Raw genomic sequence first — 22,010 nt, forward strand, 5'->3', positions numbered from 1 at the left:
TGTATTTTTTCCATTTCGGTATACATATGTACATTAAGAGTTCCTCAAGTTTCTCCAGAAAGATATGGGGGTCACCACTAGGTGGCCTGTACACTACTACTACCATTAGCTTATGGCTCTCAATTACTAGACCTGACATTTCAAAATGCATTTCATCACAAAGGGTATTGAGATCTATCCTGCCACAGTTTGGTGCAACAGGTGTTTTTGCATATATTGCCATCCCACCACGTAAGTGGTGTTTTCTGCAATAGCAACTAAGTAGTGTGTAATCATCCAATACTTTGTACCCAGGCTCATCCTCTTTACACCAATGTTCACTTAAACATAGAATATCTATCATGTTTTCATTTGAAAATTTGTTGACAATTAAGTTTTTATCTGCCATGCCCTGAATATTGAGGTAGCATATTTTAAACTCTACTTTAGGAATTTCTTTTTTTGCATATTCTCTTAGTTGACATGACCTACTGTTACTGCATGAAAGTTGACCAAGTTGTGTCCTTATGTTACTAGAACACCCAACCTGGTCTATGCATACAAGTTTTTTGCCATCTCAGTTGAAACATAATCCAAACACATTACTGGCCTTTTTTCCTTCTCTAGCTTATCCAATACTGTTCCAATAATTGTATCACTTAAAACACATTTACCTAGATAACTGAAATGTTGACCATGCTTGGTACGCCATTCTCTGCTACAACTACTGGTGTTAATTAAGGAAACATTCTTAAAGTGCTTACATATAGCTTTGTACTCCTTGTTTGTCTGCTCCACTTCCTTACTCACACATGACCACTGAGGCAAATCATGTAGATGTGGAACATTAACAACAATCATGTTGGTGTGGGTTAACATTCTGAGAGTCTTCTTCAGTGTCGAAGTAGCAATCTTCCTTTCGTTTCTGCTGACGTCGTTTGCTCCGGCCATTACCACTACAAAGTCTCTGTCCGCGAGGACTGTGCTTTCTTTCTTGATTGTTGTTGAAACATCTCGTAAACCAGCTCCTGATTTAACGGTACCTTCTATTTCAAACTTGTTAATCACACGAGGTCCGCTTTCCGTTAACATAGCTGCTAATCCTCTGGCGTAACTGTCTGAATAAATCTTGATTTTACGTTTTTTCTTATACCTTACTTGGCTGTTCATTAAGTTTTGAGAGTCCTGTACCACCTTATCAGATGAGTGTGCTGATACAGTTTCCATGTCATCTGTGTTTTGAAGCGAATTATATTTGTTATTTAATGGTAACACAAAGTCCTGCCTATGTTTATTGTTAATATGTTTGTAAGTGCTCCCCTTCGATTTTACAGGTACCCATCTACTGATAGGCCTTTTGTGAGCCGTTTTAGTCATAGCTTCACTTTCTGGCAATCCTTCCATAGGTTTGGGGATATTAAGACATACCTGATGACCACTCTCTTCCAATTTAAGCTTGAGTCTTCTGTTTTCATCACTCAGAATTTTTGTGTCCTTTTTATTTATGTTTTCTTTCATCTCATTGTGTCTTCACACCAATTTCAGTTGGTTTTCGTCTTTCCCTATTTGTCTACTCCATCAGTTTTCATTGTATTTTCCATTAATTCATCTGTTTCATCCTTTTCATAATTTTTACAATGTGTTTGAGTGTATTTTTGAGAATTTTTTGGATGTAACTCTACATTATTACATATTTTTATGCATTTTTATCCACCACCATGAATCCTTGTTCCCTCCATCTGCATCAATACAGAAAAGTTTCCTTATTGCTAGCCAGAACCCAGTCCCACATATTGTTCCTGCAGTGTTTCTTGGCTCATGGAATCCACAGAAATGGCCTAACCATTAAATTACCCAATTCCAGTTGCCACCCTTCGTTCCACAATTACCACCATCTGTTCAGATTTTTTCAATCATTAACCCTCACCAACATAGCCCTGCAAAACCATATCAATCAAGCCCAAACCTCCTTGCAATAACTTCTCTCCATCCACAAAATTCTCCTGCAATGGTATCCCAAATTCCTGCATCCCATAACACACATTGAAACTCTTGTCCTCCAGAAGCTAGAGCAACATGCACAATATCACCTCAAAAAACTCTCCACCCTCTTCACTTCCTACTCCTGCCATGGACTACCACTATTCACCATCTCACAACCTAACAACTTCTCTCATGTCCCCTCATAGCTGACAAACCATATCTCGCAGACCTACTACATTTACCTGACCCCCAAAAACTCACTCCCACCATCATACAGAATCCAGAACCTAAACAGAGCTAAAACACAGTCATGAACCTTTCCTCCAAAAGCCTTAGCTCCACAGAATTTGTCCTTTACAAAGATCTCACCTTATGCCCCATTCTAAAATTAGATCATGCAAGACTTGTTCAAGACCTTCTTTCCTTCTCCTGACCCCTACACTGGAAACACTTTTTTGCCACCAACCCTACCAATCAGACTCAACCAGACCAATGATGAACCCTGCCTGACTCAGTTCACTCCTCTTTCCAACTGTGATCCACCCATAATGCCCCAAAATCACTCTTGTTAACTTTCCAGAATTTCTTAACTTCAAACCTTGCCACACCATCCTTCCCCAAATCCCTCAACATGCAAACTAACATTATTTCCGCAGAACAAACAACAATCCACCAGCTAAAGGAAGGATTATCATAAGCATTACCTGGCAGAAGGACTCTGTCAGCTGTCAGATTCATCCACCTACAAACCCATCTAAGTGACACCATTCCAGAAGTCCAGCAGGATCTCCAGTCTCTCCTCAAATCTTTAGACCCATCCCGGAACCCATTTCCCTCCCCCCCCCCCCCCCCCTCCCTGGAATCCATTGCTCTCCTCACTCACTGCATTCCAGCCTTCTATCGAACCACCCAGGGTGCCCCATTGTGGCTGGTTACTGTGGCCCCACTGAGAGAATCTCTACTCTTGTAGACCAACACCTACCTACCTTGTATTACACACAACCTACCCTCCTCTATAAAAGATACCAAACATTTCCTTTACTGACTCTCCACAGTTCCTGTTCCTTTACCACATGGTGCCCTGCTCATCACTACCGCTAATGTCTCCCTTTACACTAACATAACTAATGCCCATGGCCTTACAGCTTTCCCAGCACCTGACAGATTGCAGACCAACAACTGCCTTCCCACTCACTGTGACCAATTATATGCTATATCCTAACCGCCCACCTTCTCGCAGTTGACCTCCACCTCAAAGATGTAGATCACTACATCTGTCCATATAAAACCTACCAACCACCAGCAATACCTCCACTTTGTCAGCTGCCACCGATTCATACCAATAAGTCCCTTCCATAAAGCCTAGCCACCAGTGGCCATTTCATCTGTAGTGACAAGCAGTCCCTCTTGAACTATACTGAGGCTCTCACTGAGGCCTTCAGAGAATATAATTACACTCCCAACCTTGTACAAAAACAGATCTGTGGCGCCTTATGTTTTCAGTCACCCACCAGCTCCGAAAGTCCCACCATCCAGCCACAGAGGAACATTCCCACCCATGAGTGTAACAACTGAATTACATTCTTTGCCAGGATTTCGAGCATTCGGGAGGACGACGGTTCAATCCCGTGTCCGGCCATCCTGATTTAGGTTTTCCGTGATTTCCCTAAATCGCTCCAGGCAAATGCCGGGATGGTTCCTTCAAAAGGGCATGGCTGACTCCTTTCCTAATCTGATGAGACCGATGACCTCGTCGTCTGGTCTCCTCCCCCAAAACAACCCAACCCAGGATTTCGACTGCCTCTCCTGTACCCTGAAATGATAAATGTCCTACCCACTATCATTCCACCCCTCACACAAGATATACTGCTGCCCACTGAACATACACAATATATTCGTCCATCCCTACACAACCCCTACTCCCAACCTGTTGCCTGATGGCTCATATCCCTGTAAAAGGCCTGTCCCATACATCCTTCCACCACTAATTACTCCAGTCTGGTCACAAACATCACCTATCCCTCAAAGACAGGGCTACCTGTGAAACCAGTCACACAATCTACAAGCTAAGCTGCAACCACCATGCTGCATTCTACGGGGACATGACAACTAACAAGTTGTCTGTTTGCATGACTGGCCACTGAAACACTGTGGCCAAGAAATAGCTGGACCACCCTATTGCTCAGCACGCTGCCCAACATGATGTTCTTCATTTCAATGACTGTTTTACGGCCTGTGGTATCTGAATCCTTCCCACAAACACCAGCTTTTCTGAACTGTGCAGATGGGAACTCTCCCTGCAATATATCCTATGTTGCCGTAATCCTCCTGGCCTCAACCTTCATTAATCATTGTCCATACTCATCTAACCCCTCTTCTGTTCCTGTTCCATCACTATACAGCTCTCTATTCCACTAACACACACTCAGTCTTTTTACTTCTCTCCTTTTCTGCTACCACCCTGCTGCTCCCCACCCCATACCCCCACCTCCCCATCTAGCCTCCTGATTGCATCTAGCTGCACTACGCTCTCTCCACCTTTTCCCTGTACCCTCCTCTCCCCAGCCTCCTCCATACCCCCACTACCCCTACTACCTACCAGCAGACAGGGGTAGCATTGTCTAGGTGGTGAGGTGGTGCAGTGGATAATGTTTTGGGTTAGCACGCAAAAGATCAAGGGTTCATTTCTGGGTCGAGACATATTTACTTTTATTTGCCAGTTTCATTCTGCCACATAAACCTTTTCTTAAGCAACATCATCCAACATTTACATAGTACATCCCTAACAAAATTTAGTGGATCTGAACATGGCAAAATTAAAATTTGGTACTCATCAATGGGGCTATTGGGGGAAGGTGCATAAAAAAAATGTTTGGAATCTTTTAGCTGCAGTGGTGTGAAAATATTCGCTTCTATGATGAAAACAATTGTAATCCCATTGCTGTGTTCATAGTATGTAAGTGCAAATGTTTTATAAAAGATCTGCTGTAATTGCTGTATGACAGTTAAGATGCCAGATACCATACCATGCAGGCTACATTTAGCAAATAAAAACAAATTCGCCTCAATTCAGAATCAAACCCTATATCTCTGGCATGCTAACCCAAAACACTACCCACTGCATCAACTGCACAGCAATGTTCATACCTTCTGACAGAGGTGGTTACCATACATGTGTTTACAGTGTTGCCAGATTGCCAAGCTTTGATGTCCATTTACTGCTGGATATATGCACAGGATGAAATTTTAGACAAACATTTTTGTATTGTTAGTATGTGAGGAATCGTGTTGTGATGTCCAGGTGCTCAAATATTCTTCAGCCTATATATATACAAATGTGTTTTACTTGTCACAGCCCACCTTGTAGATCTTCAAGGAAATGCTGACTTCCATAACTACAATAACTGAAAAAGCACAGCTCTATATACTCGGCGAACAAAAGGAATAAACACTCAAAGGCATAAATTTACACAAGACTTCCAGTCAACATCAGAAAGCTAGAAGATGAAAACAAATTTACAGCAGAATTTTAAAAATTTCTACTCAAACAATGTTTCTACTTTGTAAATGACTATTTAGGCCAATAAAGATTTCTGGGAATGTTTGTATTAAGGCAAAACTGAAAATACTGTCTCTCACCCCTAAACCTTTTTTTATTTGCATTAGTAAGGGACAGCTGTTATGTGATGAAAAATCTCCACCTAATTAATGTAATGTATAGAAGGAATTGCTATCTAGGGAGGACAAAAGTAAAGCCCTATGGAAAACAGACTATGGAGTTATAATACCATAAGCATAGATGTATATAAAGTTGATTTACTATGTATTTTATGAATCTGTATTATTTGGTGTTACTATGTACCATATGATCTTGCATTATTCTGTGTTACTACAAATTGTCAAACATTTATAGTTTCCTATGAATTTGCATGTACATCTGGGCAACATCCACACAATATTTGTTGTCTATGGATGGAAAAAAAACAAGTAGCACAAAATGCTTCAGGAACATTAGTTTGTAGAAAACTGGAGGTGTTAAAGTATCTTAAAAATCTCATATTTCGGCTGTCAAGATCTGCTGATAAATAATTCCTTATTTACTACTAGTTTCAATCTTCAGACTATCTTCTGGTACCAAAATTATTTACAGCAGCCTACATGGCAACATTGCCGAGGTGTGAAATAAAATAAAAGCTGTTCTGCATTCCTAGTATGCAGAGCACCTCCAGTCAAGAAGTTGAAACACAATCATAATAGTACTTGAAGATTAACTGGGGATGACAGCATGAATAATTTGTGAATAAATACCTGGCAATATGTGCAAGTGCCAGAAAACTGATATACAATTCATCAACTGAAAGTGTTTCAATCCTGTCCATGGCAACTGTAAACAAAGTGTAAAGGGTGAAGATTATTCACGAGATGACAACAGAAGCGTCCTTGAAAAGGAGAGTGTAGTGTAAGAATCACTGGAATAAATGTTTTATGAACAAGACTAATATGTTTTAACAATACCACTCAGTAAAACTATAAATGTTTGACAATTCAAATGGCTGTATTTTTTGTAATACTGGTACAGGAACATTCACCATGTACTGCGTTCATCACTAGCACTTTCCATCATCTAGCACGGACATTTTAATCCTGTGATCATATGACGATCTGTCAACAAACACATAAACAAGACTGAAAATGTAGCTGAGCTTTTAGGCTGCGGTGCCCAGGCAACATATATGGCTCGGATAACACAGTCATGCATTTACATGTGATTTTGTTCATCAGTTCAGCATAAGGACATTGACTGAAAGTTCAGTAATGTTTTCAGTCTCATTTATGTGCCTGCTGACTGCTCAAGCCTCCACTAAATGGTGAGTGGTTACTTCTGTTGCTTCCATTATTTGTATTCCACCCACAGATTTCAAGCATCATATTAACCCTAAAAGCAAATACAGTGTTTTTAAGCAAAGCAGATTATTAATTCTTTGTGCTAATAGTGTTGCAGACAGCAAATTTCCAGGACAACCCAGAGGGTCAGCTTGACAGGCTGAAGGAGTTACAGCCAGATAAACCATCAATGGTCATGGAATACTGGTCAGGATGGTATGACCACTGGATGCAAGGCAGTCACTCAACTACATCGGTAGAAAGTATGTGTTCAAAATAAACCAATAACATGTGTTAGTTCACTGCTCATTTGTTTCTGATAAGAATGCTGCATGTTCTAACACTTAAACAACTTGTTAATAGGTGACATGAAATTATTTTCTATTCTCAGGTGAAAAATTGTAACATACTTGCTGAACGATTTCTTAGAGTTTCAAGTTTAGCTGTAGAATAATTGAAATGTAAAACTATCAATCCAAAGATTAGTTTGAACACCAAAGTGCTTTAGTAGGCATGACCCAGCCAGTTATGGTGGAGGTGGGGAGGGCGGCGGGAGGGGGGGTTCACCTACAGTTTCACTTTAACATGTACTCCAAACCATGGTGCAATTCAACATTGTCAGAGATGAAAGTAGTGACTTCAGTGAGTGATAAAAACAGTGATAATAAATAGGTGACAAAATGCATAACAAATAAGATTAATATATAGCCATTGGTCATGAAAGCTCATGATTCATATTTAATTTAAATGCGTTGGAAATGTGAGATTGACTGAAAATAAATTATGGAAAATAGATGGCCCTAATATTGCCAGTAGTGATAGTATCAGTTATTCACTGGTTGATGGTCAGTGTTGTTACGTAGTTGCTGTAATCTAAAGCATTGAATTTGCACCAAAGCAACAGTGGAGAAGAGAGCTAAAAAGAGCATGCAGAATTGCAAAGGATAATCCTTGGGATAAGCAGGAATCACTATAATGCTTTTGAAGCCAATGGCCAAATGTTGTCATACATTTGAACACTGCCTGATACATGCAGTACTGGTCAGTGCAGGTTTTGAACATGATTAAATTAATATATCTTTTTTATTTCTGAGTTTTGGTTGGCATCTTTGGCAGACAGCTTACTTTTGGGAATTTAGTCTGCATTGAAATCCCATTTTCACGCAAAATACTTTGACAATTGATGTAGTCATCCCCATCAGACACTTATAGGAAGTCTTATGTCTGTGCATATTGCCTTGACCAGCTTGGATGCCAGAACACATGTTTGGAGTTGTAGCCAGTGCCAGGGATCACTTTTTGATTCCTAGAAGAACAACTAATTCCATTATATTTCAAACACACTGTACAATGAACTAGTATAATTAAAATTACTTTTCTATGTGGCACCTATCTAAAACATTGTTTTTTTTTTATTAAAAAGCTTTCCGTGATGTCCTGGAGAGGATCATTACATATCCTGCATCCTTCAACCTCTACATGTTCCATGGAGGCACAAGCTTTGGATTCATGAATGGAGCAAATATTGGTTCTTCATTCCCTACCTATAGTCCAGATGTTAGCAGCTATGGTATGTATGAATCTTTCTTTTTTACACTTAGATATTTTATTATATAAAATAACAGTACAATGAAAATAAATATGTTTTCATTATCCAAAATTTAATATTAACAAAAATAATCATTTTCTGAAAACATGATGTAATTGGATAAATAAAAAATCTACTTACCAAGTGGTGTCAGGAGAAAACATACATAAAGTTTAAGAAAATGTGCAAACTTTCAGAGCCAGTGCTTCCTCTTCTGGCAGAAGGGTTGAAGGGGAAGGAAGAGTGATGAAAGAAGAGGACTGATGAGGTTTAGAAAATGGGAAGAGTTTGGTGAAATCACCCAGGAACTTGGGTCAGGAGAGACTTACCAGATGGGGTTCTCATCCCTGAAAAGTGGACTAACGGTTCTCATTCCTGAAGAGTGGACTAATGGAAGCTTATGGGAGTGGGCTTGCAAGAACAGAGGATATGTTAGATGTGTGGTGTTGACCTATTTAGTTCAGAAGGAACTGGTGTTAAGAGGAGGATCCAAATTGCAGAGTTTCTGAAACAGCTGTTGAATCAACTGATGTTATGGTTTACACTTCACATCTACACCAAGGAACCCTGTAGACATTATGAAATTACATTGTGAAAACATAAGTCATTCTTTGGTTTGTTTATTAGAACATAACGCACAAAACACACAGGTGAATTACAATTTCATTGCTTTGAAAGATATAAAGTTAACACTAGTTAGTCCTAATTATAACAGTGCAATTATATGAACATTGTTCTGCCTTGCAGCTTCTGACTGCAGATACTTTCTGGCATCTGATCTGCATTAACTCTATTTCCATCTAGCTAGTTAGTTGCCTTGTCATATGAGCTGAACTGAAAATAAGCCACTGGTGTCCAAATTTTGTAAGCAGTTTCCTGTGACAACAGTAGTAGTGCAAATTCTCTGAATAAATCAGGACTGTGGAAATTCCTAAAGAGTACAAAAATGTTTCATACTTTCATTAATTTTATAGTTTCATTTTTCATATTTTGGGGATTAAACAACTAAATTAATGTCATCTAGAGATGTTTGATAATGAGATGTGATTTTTGTAATGAGAGCATTAGGTTATGGTATAGTGCATGTTTCTGTGTCAAAAAATTTGTCTTCTGATGCAGGATATATCTTCACAAGCTATAGAGATGCAGGTAGTAGATTCAAACTTGAACAAGCTGAGCATGCTGAACAGTTTGTATATAATAACAGAACTGCAGCTCTATAACCTATGATGACATCTCCAGCATTAGAAGACAAAACAATAGACACAGAAACATATCTTAGATCATCGGCTAATGTCCATATAACAAAAATCATCAAGGATGTTAACACTATCCACAAAAGCCTACAAAGAAAGAAACATTCAGTCACATTCAATCAGTAAGCAGAGGTAGTTATGGGTAAACCATTTTCTTGATGTTAAGTATAATGGACTTCAGAATACCTTGATCCTGTAATGGCTGTACTTGTAGTTTTTTTATGTGCTACTGTAGCTGGTTAGTATCAGAACTGGTGTCAAGAGAGGAATTGACATAAAATTGAAATCAACACGAGGATCAATTAAAATTTGACTGTTAAAACAACTAGTGGGTCTTGTGATTGATACTCATGAGGACAGTTATGTCAGTCTAATAACATACTGACACTCAGGCATATGGGCTCCCTCCCTCCCCCTCCCCCCATACCTCTCTCCACTCCCAAAGAAGAAGTAGTGTCCGTAGTGCACGCCAATTGCACTAACTGTCCAGTGCATAGTATCTTCCCATGCTAAGACTTTAGGCCTCTGTTCCCTATAGAGGATTACATCATGAATTTGATATAACCAGCCAGTAATAAATGAACAGTTGTTTTTCATCTCTGATTTATTCCCAAAGCAACCAGTTTTAACATTCCTTTATGCCATCATCAGGTTCTCTATGTAAAATAGTGGATGAGCTTATACTGCCAGACAAAATATCATGTGAAAGCAAACCAGTATATGTAACATGGCTAGACACTCATAAAGAATTTGGGAAAAATTTTGAATTTGAGTATCACTACCTATTTCCAGACTAAGCAGATCCAACAGTATTTCATTTTTCACCAAATGGTGATGGCATTTTACAATAATGAAACACATTTCAAATTTGTTGACCTCCTTTGGAGAAATGTTAATACCACAATGCAGACTTTCATTCCCTTGAGTGTCCACTGTGTATGAATACTATCAGTCACTTGACAGACTTGGACATCTTATTGCTCAATACGTTACCATCCACAGGCAGAGAAAAAACAATCTCATGCAACGTGGTAGGCTATAGCACACAGTTATTATGCACACCTCATTACAAAAGTCCTTGCTGAGTGATTTCTGAAAGTAGAAAAAGAACCTGCACATATTAAGCAGTTGATCAGTGTTAGTGATCAGATGGAATTTTCTTCTCAGCTGTATAAGTAGTGTGCTTATTTTCTAACAGGTGATTTTACTAGCATGTTAATGTTTCATTCAAGAATGTTCGAATGTCATAAATCTGTCAGAAACTAGAAACTGTTATCTGAATATACATCCTGGTGATTGTAGCTTCTAATACATGGCACTACCTATGAAGTCATGTGCAAAGAAATTTTACAGCATTTATTATTTGATTTCAGATTATGATGCACCACTTTCTGAGGCTGGTGATTACACAGATAAATACACAGCAGTGCAAGAGCTTTTGGAGCAATATGCACCCCAGAAATTCCTCAAAGCAGAAGCTCCAAAAGAGAGTGATAAACTGGCATATGCTGATGTTCCACTTGTTGGACAGTTGAGTTTGGATGAATTAGCTGCACAAGTGGTAATCTTATCTGCTTTTACTTTTGTCATTATCTTAAATGTAGCCTCAGATGAAAGAAATACAACAACCAATTTTAATATCATTAACCCTCCATCAAATATGTGTGCTGGATTTAGTATCTTGCTAAGGCATTACTGTCACAATAGTTAAATTAAATAAAAAGAAAGAAAAAAAAGATAAAATGTATCATATCTCACATTACCACTCAGTCCTAAGTTTTCATAGTACAGCAGAATATGCAATCATTAACTAACTTTTTGGACTAAGAATATTATATCTTTGATAGGAAAAAATGATGAAAGGTAGCCAATGAGTCACTGCTACATGGTGTGTAGACACATATACTATTATACTGCTTTAACTAATTTAGAGGGACTTTTCTCTAGTTTAAATACACAGTCTTCCACTTATAACCTCACACCACGGCAATGATGACACTGATCAGTTACAATTGGCATCTGGTAACTGGGAAGGGGTAAGGAGGACATTTGGAGGCAATGGGAGGCAGTTGAGAGGAAAACAGGAACATTTGGGGGACCACAGTAAAACAAAGAGTAAGAAAGTGACAATTACAAAACTGAGTGGGGGTGGGGGAAGAATTTTATACATATAGAAGTTGCAAAGATTGTGTTGCTCATATGGGAGATGTTTCATCAATAAGCACCTCTCAAATTGCCCTGTAAATGCACATTTTGAAGAAAACAGTGGTCAGACTACTGGTGGAGGAGCCATTAGACCCATATCAAAACAATCGCAAGAACTGAGGCCAAAGAAGGTTCATCAATAAGCACCTCTCAATGTCTCTGTAAAATACACACTTGAAAGAATGCAGTGTTGAGAGACTTAAGGGTGTAATTCCAGGTGACATTAATGTTATATTCAATGGGTCTTTTTTTTAACTTTTCCAGTATATAGACAACTATAATAATGTCTGAAATCATTTAAGTTACATAAAGGCTTAGTAGGAAGTAGGAGTTGAAGAATGCTGTCTTTCAAAGCAGTTGCATCTCTCCTAATATATGTATACATTATATATAAAATAATCTAGAAGTAATTCTTATAATATTGTCTATGTGAGTAGATTAGATGTATTCTCATTTTGTTGGTGGTATACTTTACACAAGTTTCTCACAGTGGCTGCTTCTACCTGTTAATGCATAATTTTACTCGTACTACATCTCTGAAGCATCTCCTTTGTGAGAGGATTTACAATACACAATGAGTAAATGAACAAATGAATTTCCTAAATCACCAAGCAAGTTCCATGGGTTTCCTTATGCAAAGCCAAGAGGTTTATTTCCCAAGTGTTTCTTTTCAGATACAGATGTATGTGCAAAAGCACAATGATATGCTGCATATAAATTAAATTAATTTATCTCTGTGAGACTGCATTACTTACCTGGAAAGGTAATGAACTGTGACAACTAAACAACACTGTTAATAAACACATAATCCTCACCAGCTGTCTGTTGATGCCCCAAGTGAACCATACAACTCAGTAGACCTACGTACAGGAAAACAAATGAATAGAAATTTTAATTTTGATCTTTAGCATGTACATGCATAGTTATATCTTTAGCACAGTCTTCTGAAAGCTTTTGCACTAAGCGCTGGAATACAACCGAAAATCAAGATTACACATTGTATTAATTCATTTTACAAGAAAGAAACTAGTTTTTAATCCATCAACCATGTTTTTTCCTTGATAAAAGCAATAACTTCTGCTTTTTTGTGGTGACAGAACTATTGACCTGTTCTTACCTTTAGGCAGTAAAAATTTAGTACTGCTGATTAGCACATTAAAGGTTTTTTCAAGTGGATTCTCCTTTTGTGTAGCAGATATGCCAACAATAATGGTAAATTATACAATTTATTTAGTAAAACAGGAAGAACATAGTAAAACTATTCATCATAATGTCAAGATAAATATACATTGATATAGTTTGTGCAGAAATGAAGCCCATTGCCTCCAATTGTGAGCTGGAAACACTGTAGTGGAAATTTCTGGAAGGAACATGACTGTGGAAGTTTGCACTTGGGTGGCTGTGTGGTTGTGTGTGAGGTAGTGGATGACTGTATAATTTATGATTTTTTATTACAAATATATACCAGAATTCTTTTGCAAGTGATACCAGATATATTGATGTTTTTAGGATTCTGGGGATCGTGTTGATGCAACTGATGTTATGCCTATGGAACTTCTTGACATCAACAATGGCAGTGGACAAAGTTATGGTTTTGTGCTTTACCGAAAGAGTGGTGTAACAATTGGAGAGAGCTCAGTGTTACAAATTATTGGTAATGTCCGAGATCTTGCAGTAGTTCTTGTTGATGGAGAAAGTAAAACTGAACCACTGACGTCAACTGATCAGTTGAACAACTTTGGTTTTTGGGAGCAAAGGTAATGAATACTATTTGTTCACTCTAAGAAGAAGACTCCTAGTCCAGTGACCAATGGGAGCAGTTTTTTCAATAGAATTCAAGTGGTCTTGGTCAGTTCTGCAAGCTTTCTTAGTGTAGCCAGTCTGTCACCCTTAGCTACCATATGATGCTGTGTTCATTTTGTCTATGTACATGCTCATATACCAGAGGAGCAGACATAACGTGCAGAGTTAAATGTCACAGACACAATGTATGGAATTCAGTTTGAAATAGTAAACTTTTGTTGATATCTTTGTTGGACATATTGTCTGCACAAAGTATGGACAGCTAAGGTTGGTAGCAACCAGAAACTAGAGATATTGGATTGAAGTCATACACCATCTTCTGACTTCTATCTAAGCAATGACTCCCAAAGCCAATGCACAATCAGTCTTCTTAGAGTGGACAGTTAACACTTAAACCTTTGTCACTCTCAAAATGAAAACATTTTCATCTATATGACAACATTTATTAACATAAGGGCTTAATTTTTATGTGCAGTCATTCTTTTGTGACCAAGTAAAATCCATTCAGTTCTTCTTTGATCACACATTTTTTAACATTTCAATAGAGTTTCGCTGAGTTTCCTATACATATCAGCATTGCATGTCTTTTAAGTACTGAAAGTTAATCTGCCTGGCATTCTTCAAAGGCTGGTTAATCTATCTAATAATTATTTTTTCATTATGAAAATATCATCACAAAATCACATGATTTTGTCATCATTGTTTAAATAATATTCCTACCTGAAATCCTTACAGTAACGCCAGCACAACGCTGAGTGCAGATGCCAGTGCATCACACACACTGGACATCCTAGTTGAGAACTGGGGACGCAATAACTATGGAAGCCTTAACAGTGGTGCTTTTGATCAGAAGAAAGGAATTGTGTCAGGACCTGTACTGATTGATGGGACAGCTCTCTCAGACTGGCAAATATTTGCTCTTCAGTTCAAGAAGAAATGGCTTCAGAGGTGAGTCTAAAAGTGACTGCACTTTCATGGAATATATGCTATCACAAAACTCAGCTGTTGGACACAGAAGATAATCACATGTCCATATAAATGGAGTTTTAAAAAAAACCAAAAGTTGTGAAGTTATTATTGTGAAATTGAGTTTCTATAACTTTTCAGTAGTAATAATTAAATAATTGTATAAACTTTTTAGTAGATAAAATATTTTTTAGGCTAATATCTGTGTCCAGTGATTAACACTGAATGAAATTAAGCTTAATGAGAATATCAGACAGGTAGATACTAGAGATGTTAAAATACCACAAGATTCTTGTAAAAGTCCAGTGAAAAATAATGTTAGTATGTCACAAAATTCCCATAAAAGCACAGTGAAAAATAATATTAGTATATTGCATCAGAATTCCAGAGGATTAAAAAAAATGTTTTTGAGCTTCTTGTTTGTTTAGAAGATTTAGAAACTGAGGGTGGAATGAATGTAAGGTACTATGCCTGCCTGAACATCATTTAGTCACAGATATGCAAAAGGTAAATGTATGTGGGTATAAGCCTTCAGCACATGTAGCTAGAGACATCATTGAGAGAGAAGAAGTTGTGATATATGTTAATACTATAATGGTGAGAAAAATTTAGTAATTAAAAAATTTTGTGTAGAGCAACATATAGAAGCATGTGCCTGTGAGCTTAAAGTAAATAATGATGCTTTTGTAATTGTAGATGTGTATAGGTCCCCATTGGGAAATTTTCAGCTTTTTTTGAAAAACTTGGATTCTTTGTTGTGCTATCTGTCAGACAGAGGGGAGAAAATTATTGTCTGTGGGGATACCAGTGTAGATTTTCTGAAAGCGTCTGATAGAAAGCTTTACCTTGCAGCATTACTTTTAGCATCAGCATCAGCATAGCATTACATTTCAGCTTTTTTTGAAAAACTTGGATTCTTTGTTGTGCTATCTGTCAGACAGAGGGGAGAAAATTATTGTCTGTGGGAATACCAGTGTAGATTTTCTGAAAGCGTCTGATAGAAAGTTTTACCTTGCAGCATTACTTGGTTCTTTCAATTTGCCATCAGTTATTGATTTTTCTGCTAGGGTGGTAGAGGGAAGCAGCAAATTGATAGAAAATGTTTTCATAGACCACAATAAATTTAATCAGGTAAAAACTTTTCCTGTGAAGAATGGTCTGTCTGATCATGATGCACAGCTAGTTACAGTATATGACATAGCTCCTTACAGTAATGCAAAACAGTCCACCAAAATATAGTGTGTTCAATTAAAGATTTAACAATTGCAGATTTTAGGAAGATCTTACAACAGTTAGACTGGGATGAAGTGTACAGGGAACCTGATGGTAATTTAAAATGTAACCTATTTCATGATACCTGTATGAGTATATTTGAAAACAGTTTCCCTAAGAAAGCAGTGAAATATAATTGTAAGAAACCATTTAAAAAGCCATGGCTTACTAAAGGAATAAAAATATTTTGTCAACGGAAAATGGAAGTGTATCTTATAGTTAGAAGGAGTATGACTGAGAAACAGTGAAACATTATAAAATTATGTCTGAGATTAGCACCTCTGATAATAAAATTAAAACAAGTTGGGATATTGTTAAAAGGGAAACAGGGCAACCGAGATGACAGAAAGACTGCATTTCTTTCAAACTCAATGATAAGTCTATTAACAGAAAGTCAGAAGTAGAAAATATTTTTAATAATAATTTTTTAAGTGTTGTAGAGAGAATAGCATCCAGCCAGTCATTAGAAAATGCAAGGCTATACATGGATGAGGCAATACCTATGCAATTTGATAAAACTGAAATTCAACCCACCTTTCCTACTGAAATTAGGAAAATAATAAATTCACTCAAAAGTAAAAGCTTGCATGGAATTGTTGGCATTTTGAACAGAGTACTAAAAGCTCATTCCAAACAGATAAGTAGGATTCTCAGCCACATATGTAGTAGCTCACCAAAACAGGGCATTTTTTCAGATAGAGTGAAATATGATATTGTTGAACCATTGGATAAAAAAGGGAATAGGTCTGATGCTAGCAACTGCCACCCAATCTCACTTCTGGAAAAAGTAATGTGTTCAAGAGTAGCATCGCATACTTGTAAAAATGAAGTACTAACAAAATGTCAATTTGGTTTTCAGAAAGGCTTTTCAACAGAAAATGCTATATATGCTTTCACTGATCAAATATTAAATGCATTGAATAACTGAACATCACCCATTGGGATATTTTGTGATCTGTCAAAGGCTTTTGATTGTGTGAATCATGAAATTCTTCTAGATAATCTTAAGTATTGTGGTATGAGTGGGACAGTGCACAAATGGTTTAATTCATACTTAACTGGAAGAATGCAGAAGGTTGAAATTAACAGTACAGATAGTCTGCAAAAACCAGGAGAGTTTCATAATTGGGCAGATAACAAGAATGGTGTCCCACAGGGTTCAGTCTTATTGCAATTCAGTCTTATTCTTCTTAAAATATATTAATGACTTACTGCTCTGTATTTATGAAGATGCAAAGCTAGTTCTTTTTGCTGATGATACAGGTACAGTAATCACACTGAAGAAGCAGGAATCAGAGGAGAAAATTTCAAATAATGCCTTTCAGAAAATTATTAAGTGGTTCTCTGCAAATGGACTCTCACAAAATTTTGAGAAAATACAGTTTATACAATTCTGTACAGTAAACGGCAAAACACCATTGATAAATATAGACTATGTATGGAAGTCTGTTGCTAAGGCAGAATACTCAAAATTTCTGGGTGTGTGCACTGATGAGAAATTGATTTGGAAGAAACGCATCGATGATCTGCTGAAACGGTTAGGTTCAGCTACTTATGCTGTTGGGGTTATTGCAAATTTTTGGTGATAAACATATCAGTAAAGTAGCTTACTATGCCTATTTTCATTCACCGCTTTCACATGGCATCATATTTTAGGGCAATTCGTCATTAAGAGAGAAAGTATTCATTGCACAAAAGTGTGTAATCAGCATAATAACTGGAGCCTACCCAAGATCACATTGCAGACATTTATTTGAGGAACTCAGGATATTCACAGTATCTTTGTAATACATAAATGAATTATGTTCCCACAAAAACCTTTGGTCACTTGCAAAATAGCATTAAAAGTCTGACAGATAGTGAACCAATATTTAAAAACAAATTAAAAGAATTTCTGAATGACAACTCCTTCTACTCAATAGATGAATTTTTAGATATTAATTAGTAACTGCAAAAAATAAAATAAAATAAAAAATAAATATAAAAAAGTACATTCTGCACCATTACAAAATGTTGTACTCTTGATCTATGGAACAAGTATTAATGTAATGTAATGTATTATATTCTCTGACTTTGTCATGTTGTCAAAGTTGAATTTAAAAGACAGTAAAGTCTTGGAAAAAACAGTGACAAAGTATGAGTGTTTTTGCTGTGATGAGAATTTTTTAATTTTTTCCTGTTTTAAACAACAGTTTCCAAACCAAACACTCAAATTTTTTGTAATCTAAATTCTAGCATGTAGGTTTAATATTAGAAGAAACATTAATTCCTGTACTGTGGCTTATATCATCTTACCTGTCCCTTCAAGAAACAACCTATTTCATTCTGTAATCAGCAAATTAATAATAATAAGAACAGTGCCTATCCTCAGTGTTCTTCAAGAGAGCAAGAAGTAAAGAAAGGTTAGAGGGAACTTGGAAATGGGAGCAAGTTCTTTCAATGATATTGTAATTCTGTGATAAATGCAAAAAGCCTTGGAGGAACAGCTGAACAAAGTGGATAGTGTCTTGAAGAGGGATCATAATATGAACATCACCAGATGTAAAACAATGGTAATGGGATGTAGTCAAATTAAGTAATGTGATGCATAGAAAATTAGATTAGGAAATGAGACATTAGAAGTAGTGGTTGAGTTTCACTATTTGGGCAGCAATATCACTGATGACAATCAAAGTAGAGAGGATATCACATACAGTTCAATAAAAACAAGAAAAGAGTTTCCGAAAAATTCAAATTTGTCACATCAAAATAAATCTAAGTGTTTTCAAGTCTTCTCTGAAGATATTTGTCTGGAGTGAAGTGTCATACAGAGGTGGAACATCGGCAATAAACAGTTCAGACAAGAAGAGAATAGCAACTTATGAAATGTGTGTTGCTACAGCAAAATGCTGACAATTACATGCGTAGATCAGATAATTACTGTAGAGGTGCTGAACTGAACCAGGGAGGATATAAATTTAGAGACAATTTGACTAAAAGAAGGGATCAGTTGACAAGACACATCCTGAGAAATCAAGAAATCATCAATTGGGTAATGAAGGGAAGTGTGTGGGGTACAAACTGTGAATATAGATCACAGCTTGATTGCAGTGAGGAGGTTCAAGTGGATATATGTTGTATTTCAATTTCAATTTAATGCTAATAACATATAATTTTACATGCATGTGCAATTTAAATCAAGTATAAAGTTTTTACAATTACAATTTTTTAGTTTACATTATTTCTTATTATATTATAATTCATGAAAAATTCAAGTTATAAGGGCTTTTTTGGATAAGCTACTGCTTCACTCACTTTTTAAAAAAAATCCCCTGTCAATACCTTAACTTCTTTTGGTAACAAGTTATTAAAAACAACTCCTTTGACAAAGGGGTTATCACTGTTAAAGTTAATCTTCTGTTAACCATATTAAAGTATTTTCTATGCCTTAGTGTCTTCTTTCACTAGCATTATAGTTTCTAGTATATGCATGACATAAACTATGAGAACATGGTGCCAAATGAATAGGGGTTTGCAAGAAGTTCCTGGTTTTACTTTTGCTATGATCCTCAAGGCTCACTTCTGCAGTATGAAAACCCTTTTCACATTAACAAAACAAACAATGGAAAATCCAGGATGGAATGTTACAATATTATGAGAATAAAAGTCTTTACTCACCATACAGTGGAGATGCTGAATTGCAGGTAGGCACAACAAAAGACTTTCACAATTAATTCGTTGTGCCTATCTGTAACTCAGCATCTACACTACATTGTGAGAAGCAACTTCCCTTTTCATATTAGTTTGGCATGTCCCACCCGACAGTACTATTCCATGAGATAAGAAAGAGTACACTAATCCATAATATATTATCCTTAGGGTTTTGGAATTAAGATATGGTGATAATCTTCTTAATACACATAGAATGGGTGTTGCTTTTTTACAGACATAATCAGCTTGCTGCTTCCATGAAAGTTGATCACCTATGCATAAACCCAAGAATTTACTATCTGTACATGTTTTTGGTAGAATTTCATCAATCACAGTATTTTGCCTGTTTCACTTGGTTTAAAATGAATAATATTATATTTTCTATTTATTTTTTGGGTATCTCTTTCAAAGTGAGCTCTTGTCTTTTCAATAAAGTTATGTATCTCTTCAACTAGGCTGGGGTCACTGTCTGCATAGCAGACACCAGATGTACTGTCTGCATACATTGTGATAAATTGCATATTGTCATGAGAACTTGGTAAATCTTTTACATAGCATATGAATAGGACTAGACCTAAAATGGAGCCCAAAGGAAAACCAAAATGTATATTTCTTATACTTGACCTTCTCCTCTCCAGTATCTCTCCATTAGAGTATACAATCTCCATGCACTGCTGTCTATCCTTTAAGTATGTTTCTAGCACTTGCATGAGTTTTCCAGTGACACCACTGTTTGCAATTTTTGATAAGAACACATCATAATGTTTATTTATTTATTTTATGCATGTTCTCTATTAAAAGCCCCCAAGAGGCCTAGGAATACTCTTGCTGCTTGGGATTTTTCATTCATTTTTTTCAAGTACATGATGGATGAATTGTACTGTTGCTGACATGGTACTTCGACAGATTCTGAAAGTATGATAGAATTCACATAATATGTTAGCATTGTTGTAATGTTCCAGGATTTTTTTTAATATTATTTCCTCTATCAGTCTGTTGAAAGTTGGGATTAGGACAATGGGTCTGTAGTTCTGAACACTGCTTTCATTTCCTCCGTTTTGTGTATTGGTTTAATTACAGCCAGTTTCAACTTGTCAGGGAACACACCATCTTTGAGAATACAGTTTATTAGATCAACTAGTGGTTTCATTAGTTCGTGGTTGCATTTCTTCAATCGCTATGGAGAAATTTCATCTTATCCTGCTGATATTTTGATTCTGAGGCTATCAATAAGCTGCAGAACGTCAAATGTGCTTACTGCAGGTTCTGTTTGTTATTGAACTCAAATATACGCTGAATATCCTGTTTCGTAGAGACATCATTTTTGGCAGTATCTATGAAGTGATTATTAAAAGTAATGCTGACTAGAAGGAGTTCAGAGATATCGTCATTATTCACAGTTAATTGTGAATTATTAATTTTAGTTTCTGTTTAATTGTTTCTGATTTTATTTACAATTGGCCACCAAGTATTTGAAAATTATCTGGACCTTGTATCTGTTGGATGATTCTTTCTGATTTTAACCTCCTGACTTTTTGGGGTACTTATATTTGTACTGCTTGTAGAGTTCTTTATGTAACTTTGAGTTAGTCAGTCTGCATAAGCTATATATGTTTTCCATTTTTTCTTTCAGATCTTTTGTTTTAAAATCTAATGGCACATGTTTTAATTTTGAAGGAAGATTTTTCTAGATACTCACTTTTTTTAATGACATGGCTCTATTTAAGTGCTCAGTCATAATTTCTGTGAACATGTTCCATTAATTGTTGACCCCATGGGCAGTCATAACTGATTCTCATGATTCCTGGCTTTGATCAGATTAGATTAGTTTTTCGTTCCATAGGTCTGTGTTGAGGAGATCCTCATGGATGTGGAACATGTCACTTTTTAAATTAAAAAAAAACTGATATAACAATACTAATAGTATGAATATATACAATACATCATTTGTTTCTATTAAAAAAATTCGTCAATGGAGTAGAAGGAGTTGGCCACGAGTAAGTCTTTCAGGCTCGTTTTAAACTGATCTTTATTTGTAATTAAATTTTTTATGTTTGCTGGCAAATTATTGAAGATGAGTGCTCCTGAGTAGTGGACCCCTTTTTGAACTAATGTAAGTGCTTTTAAGTCCTTGTGCAGATCATTTTTGTTCCTGGTATTGTATGTATGAATTGAGCTGTTTGTTGGAAAAAGAGATATATTATTTAGGACAAATTTGATTAAGGAGTAAATATACTGAGAGGCAGTAGTTAGTATACCCAGTTCTTTGAAGAGGTTTCTACAAGACGTCCGTGAATTTACTCCACAAATAATACGTATTACACCCTTTTGGATTCTGAAAACTTTTGTTTGACTTGAAGAGTTACCCCAAAATATTATACCAT

At 36.5% G+C, this 22,010-nt stretch overlaps 1 protein-coding gene across 1 annotated transcript in view; it reads left to right on the forward strand.

Annotated features, from left to right (window-relative positions):
• LOC124802903 (beta-galactosidase-1-like protein 2) overlaps positions 1-22,010 on the forward strand; it is a 93,441-nt gene that overhangs the window by 65,903 nt on the left and 5,528 nt on the right. The window contains exons 6-10 of the mRNA XM_047263967.1: positions 6,957-7,109; positions 8,270-8,416; positions 11,064-11,251; positions 13,405-13,652; positions 14,434-14,646. Of these exons, the coding sequence (XP_047119923.1) occupies positions 6,957-7,109; positions 8,270-8,416; positions 11,064-11,251; positions 13,405-13,652; positions 14,434-14,646 (949 nt within the window). The remainder of the gene's footprint in view (positions 1-6,956; positions 7,110-8,269; positions 8,417-11,063; positions 11,252-13,404; positions 13,653-14,433; positions 14,647-22,010) is intronic.

The sequence above is a fragment of the Schistocerca piceifrons genome, chromosome 6, assembly GCF_021461385.2.
Source record: "Schistocerca piceifrons isolate TAMUIC-IGC-003096 chromosome 6, iqSchPice1.1, whole genome shotgun sequence".
Classification (NCBI taxonomy): domain Eukaryota; kingdom Metazoa; phylum Arthropoda; class Insecta; order Orthoptera; family Acrididae; genus Schistocerca; species Schistocerca piceifrons.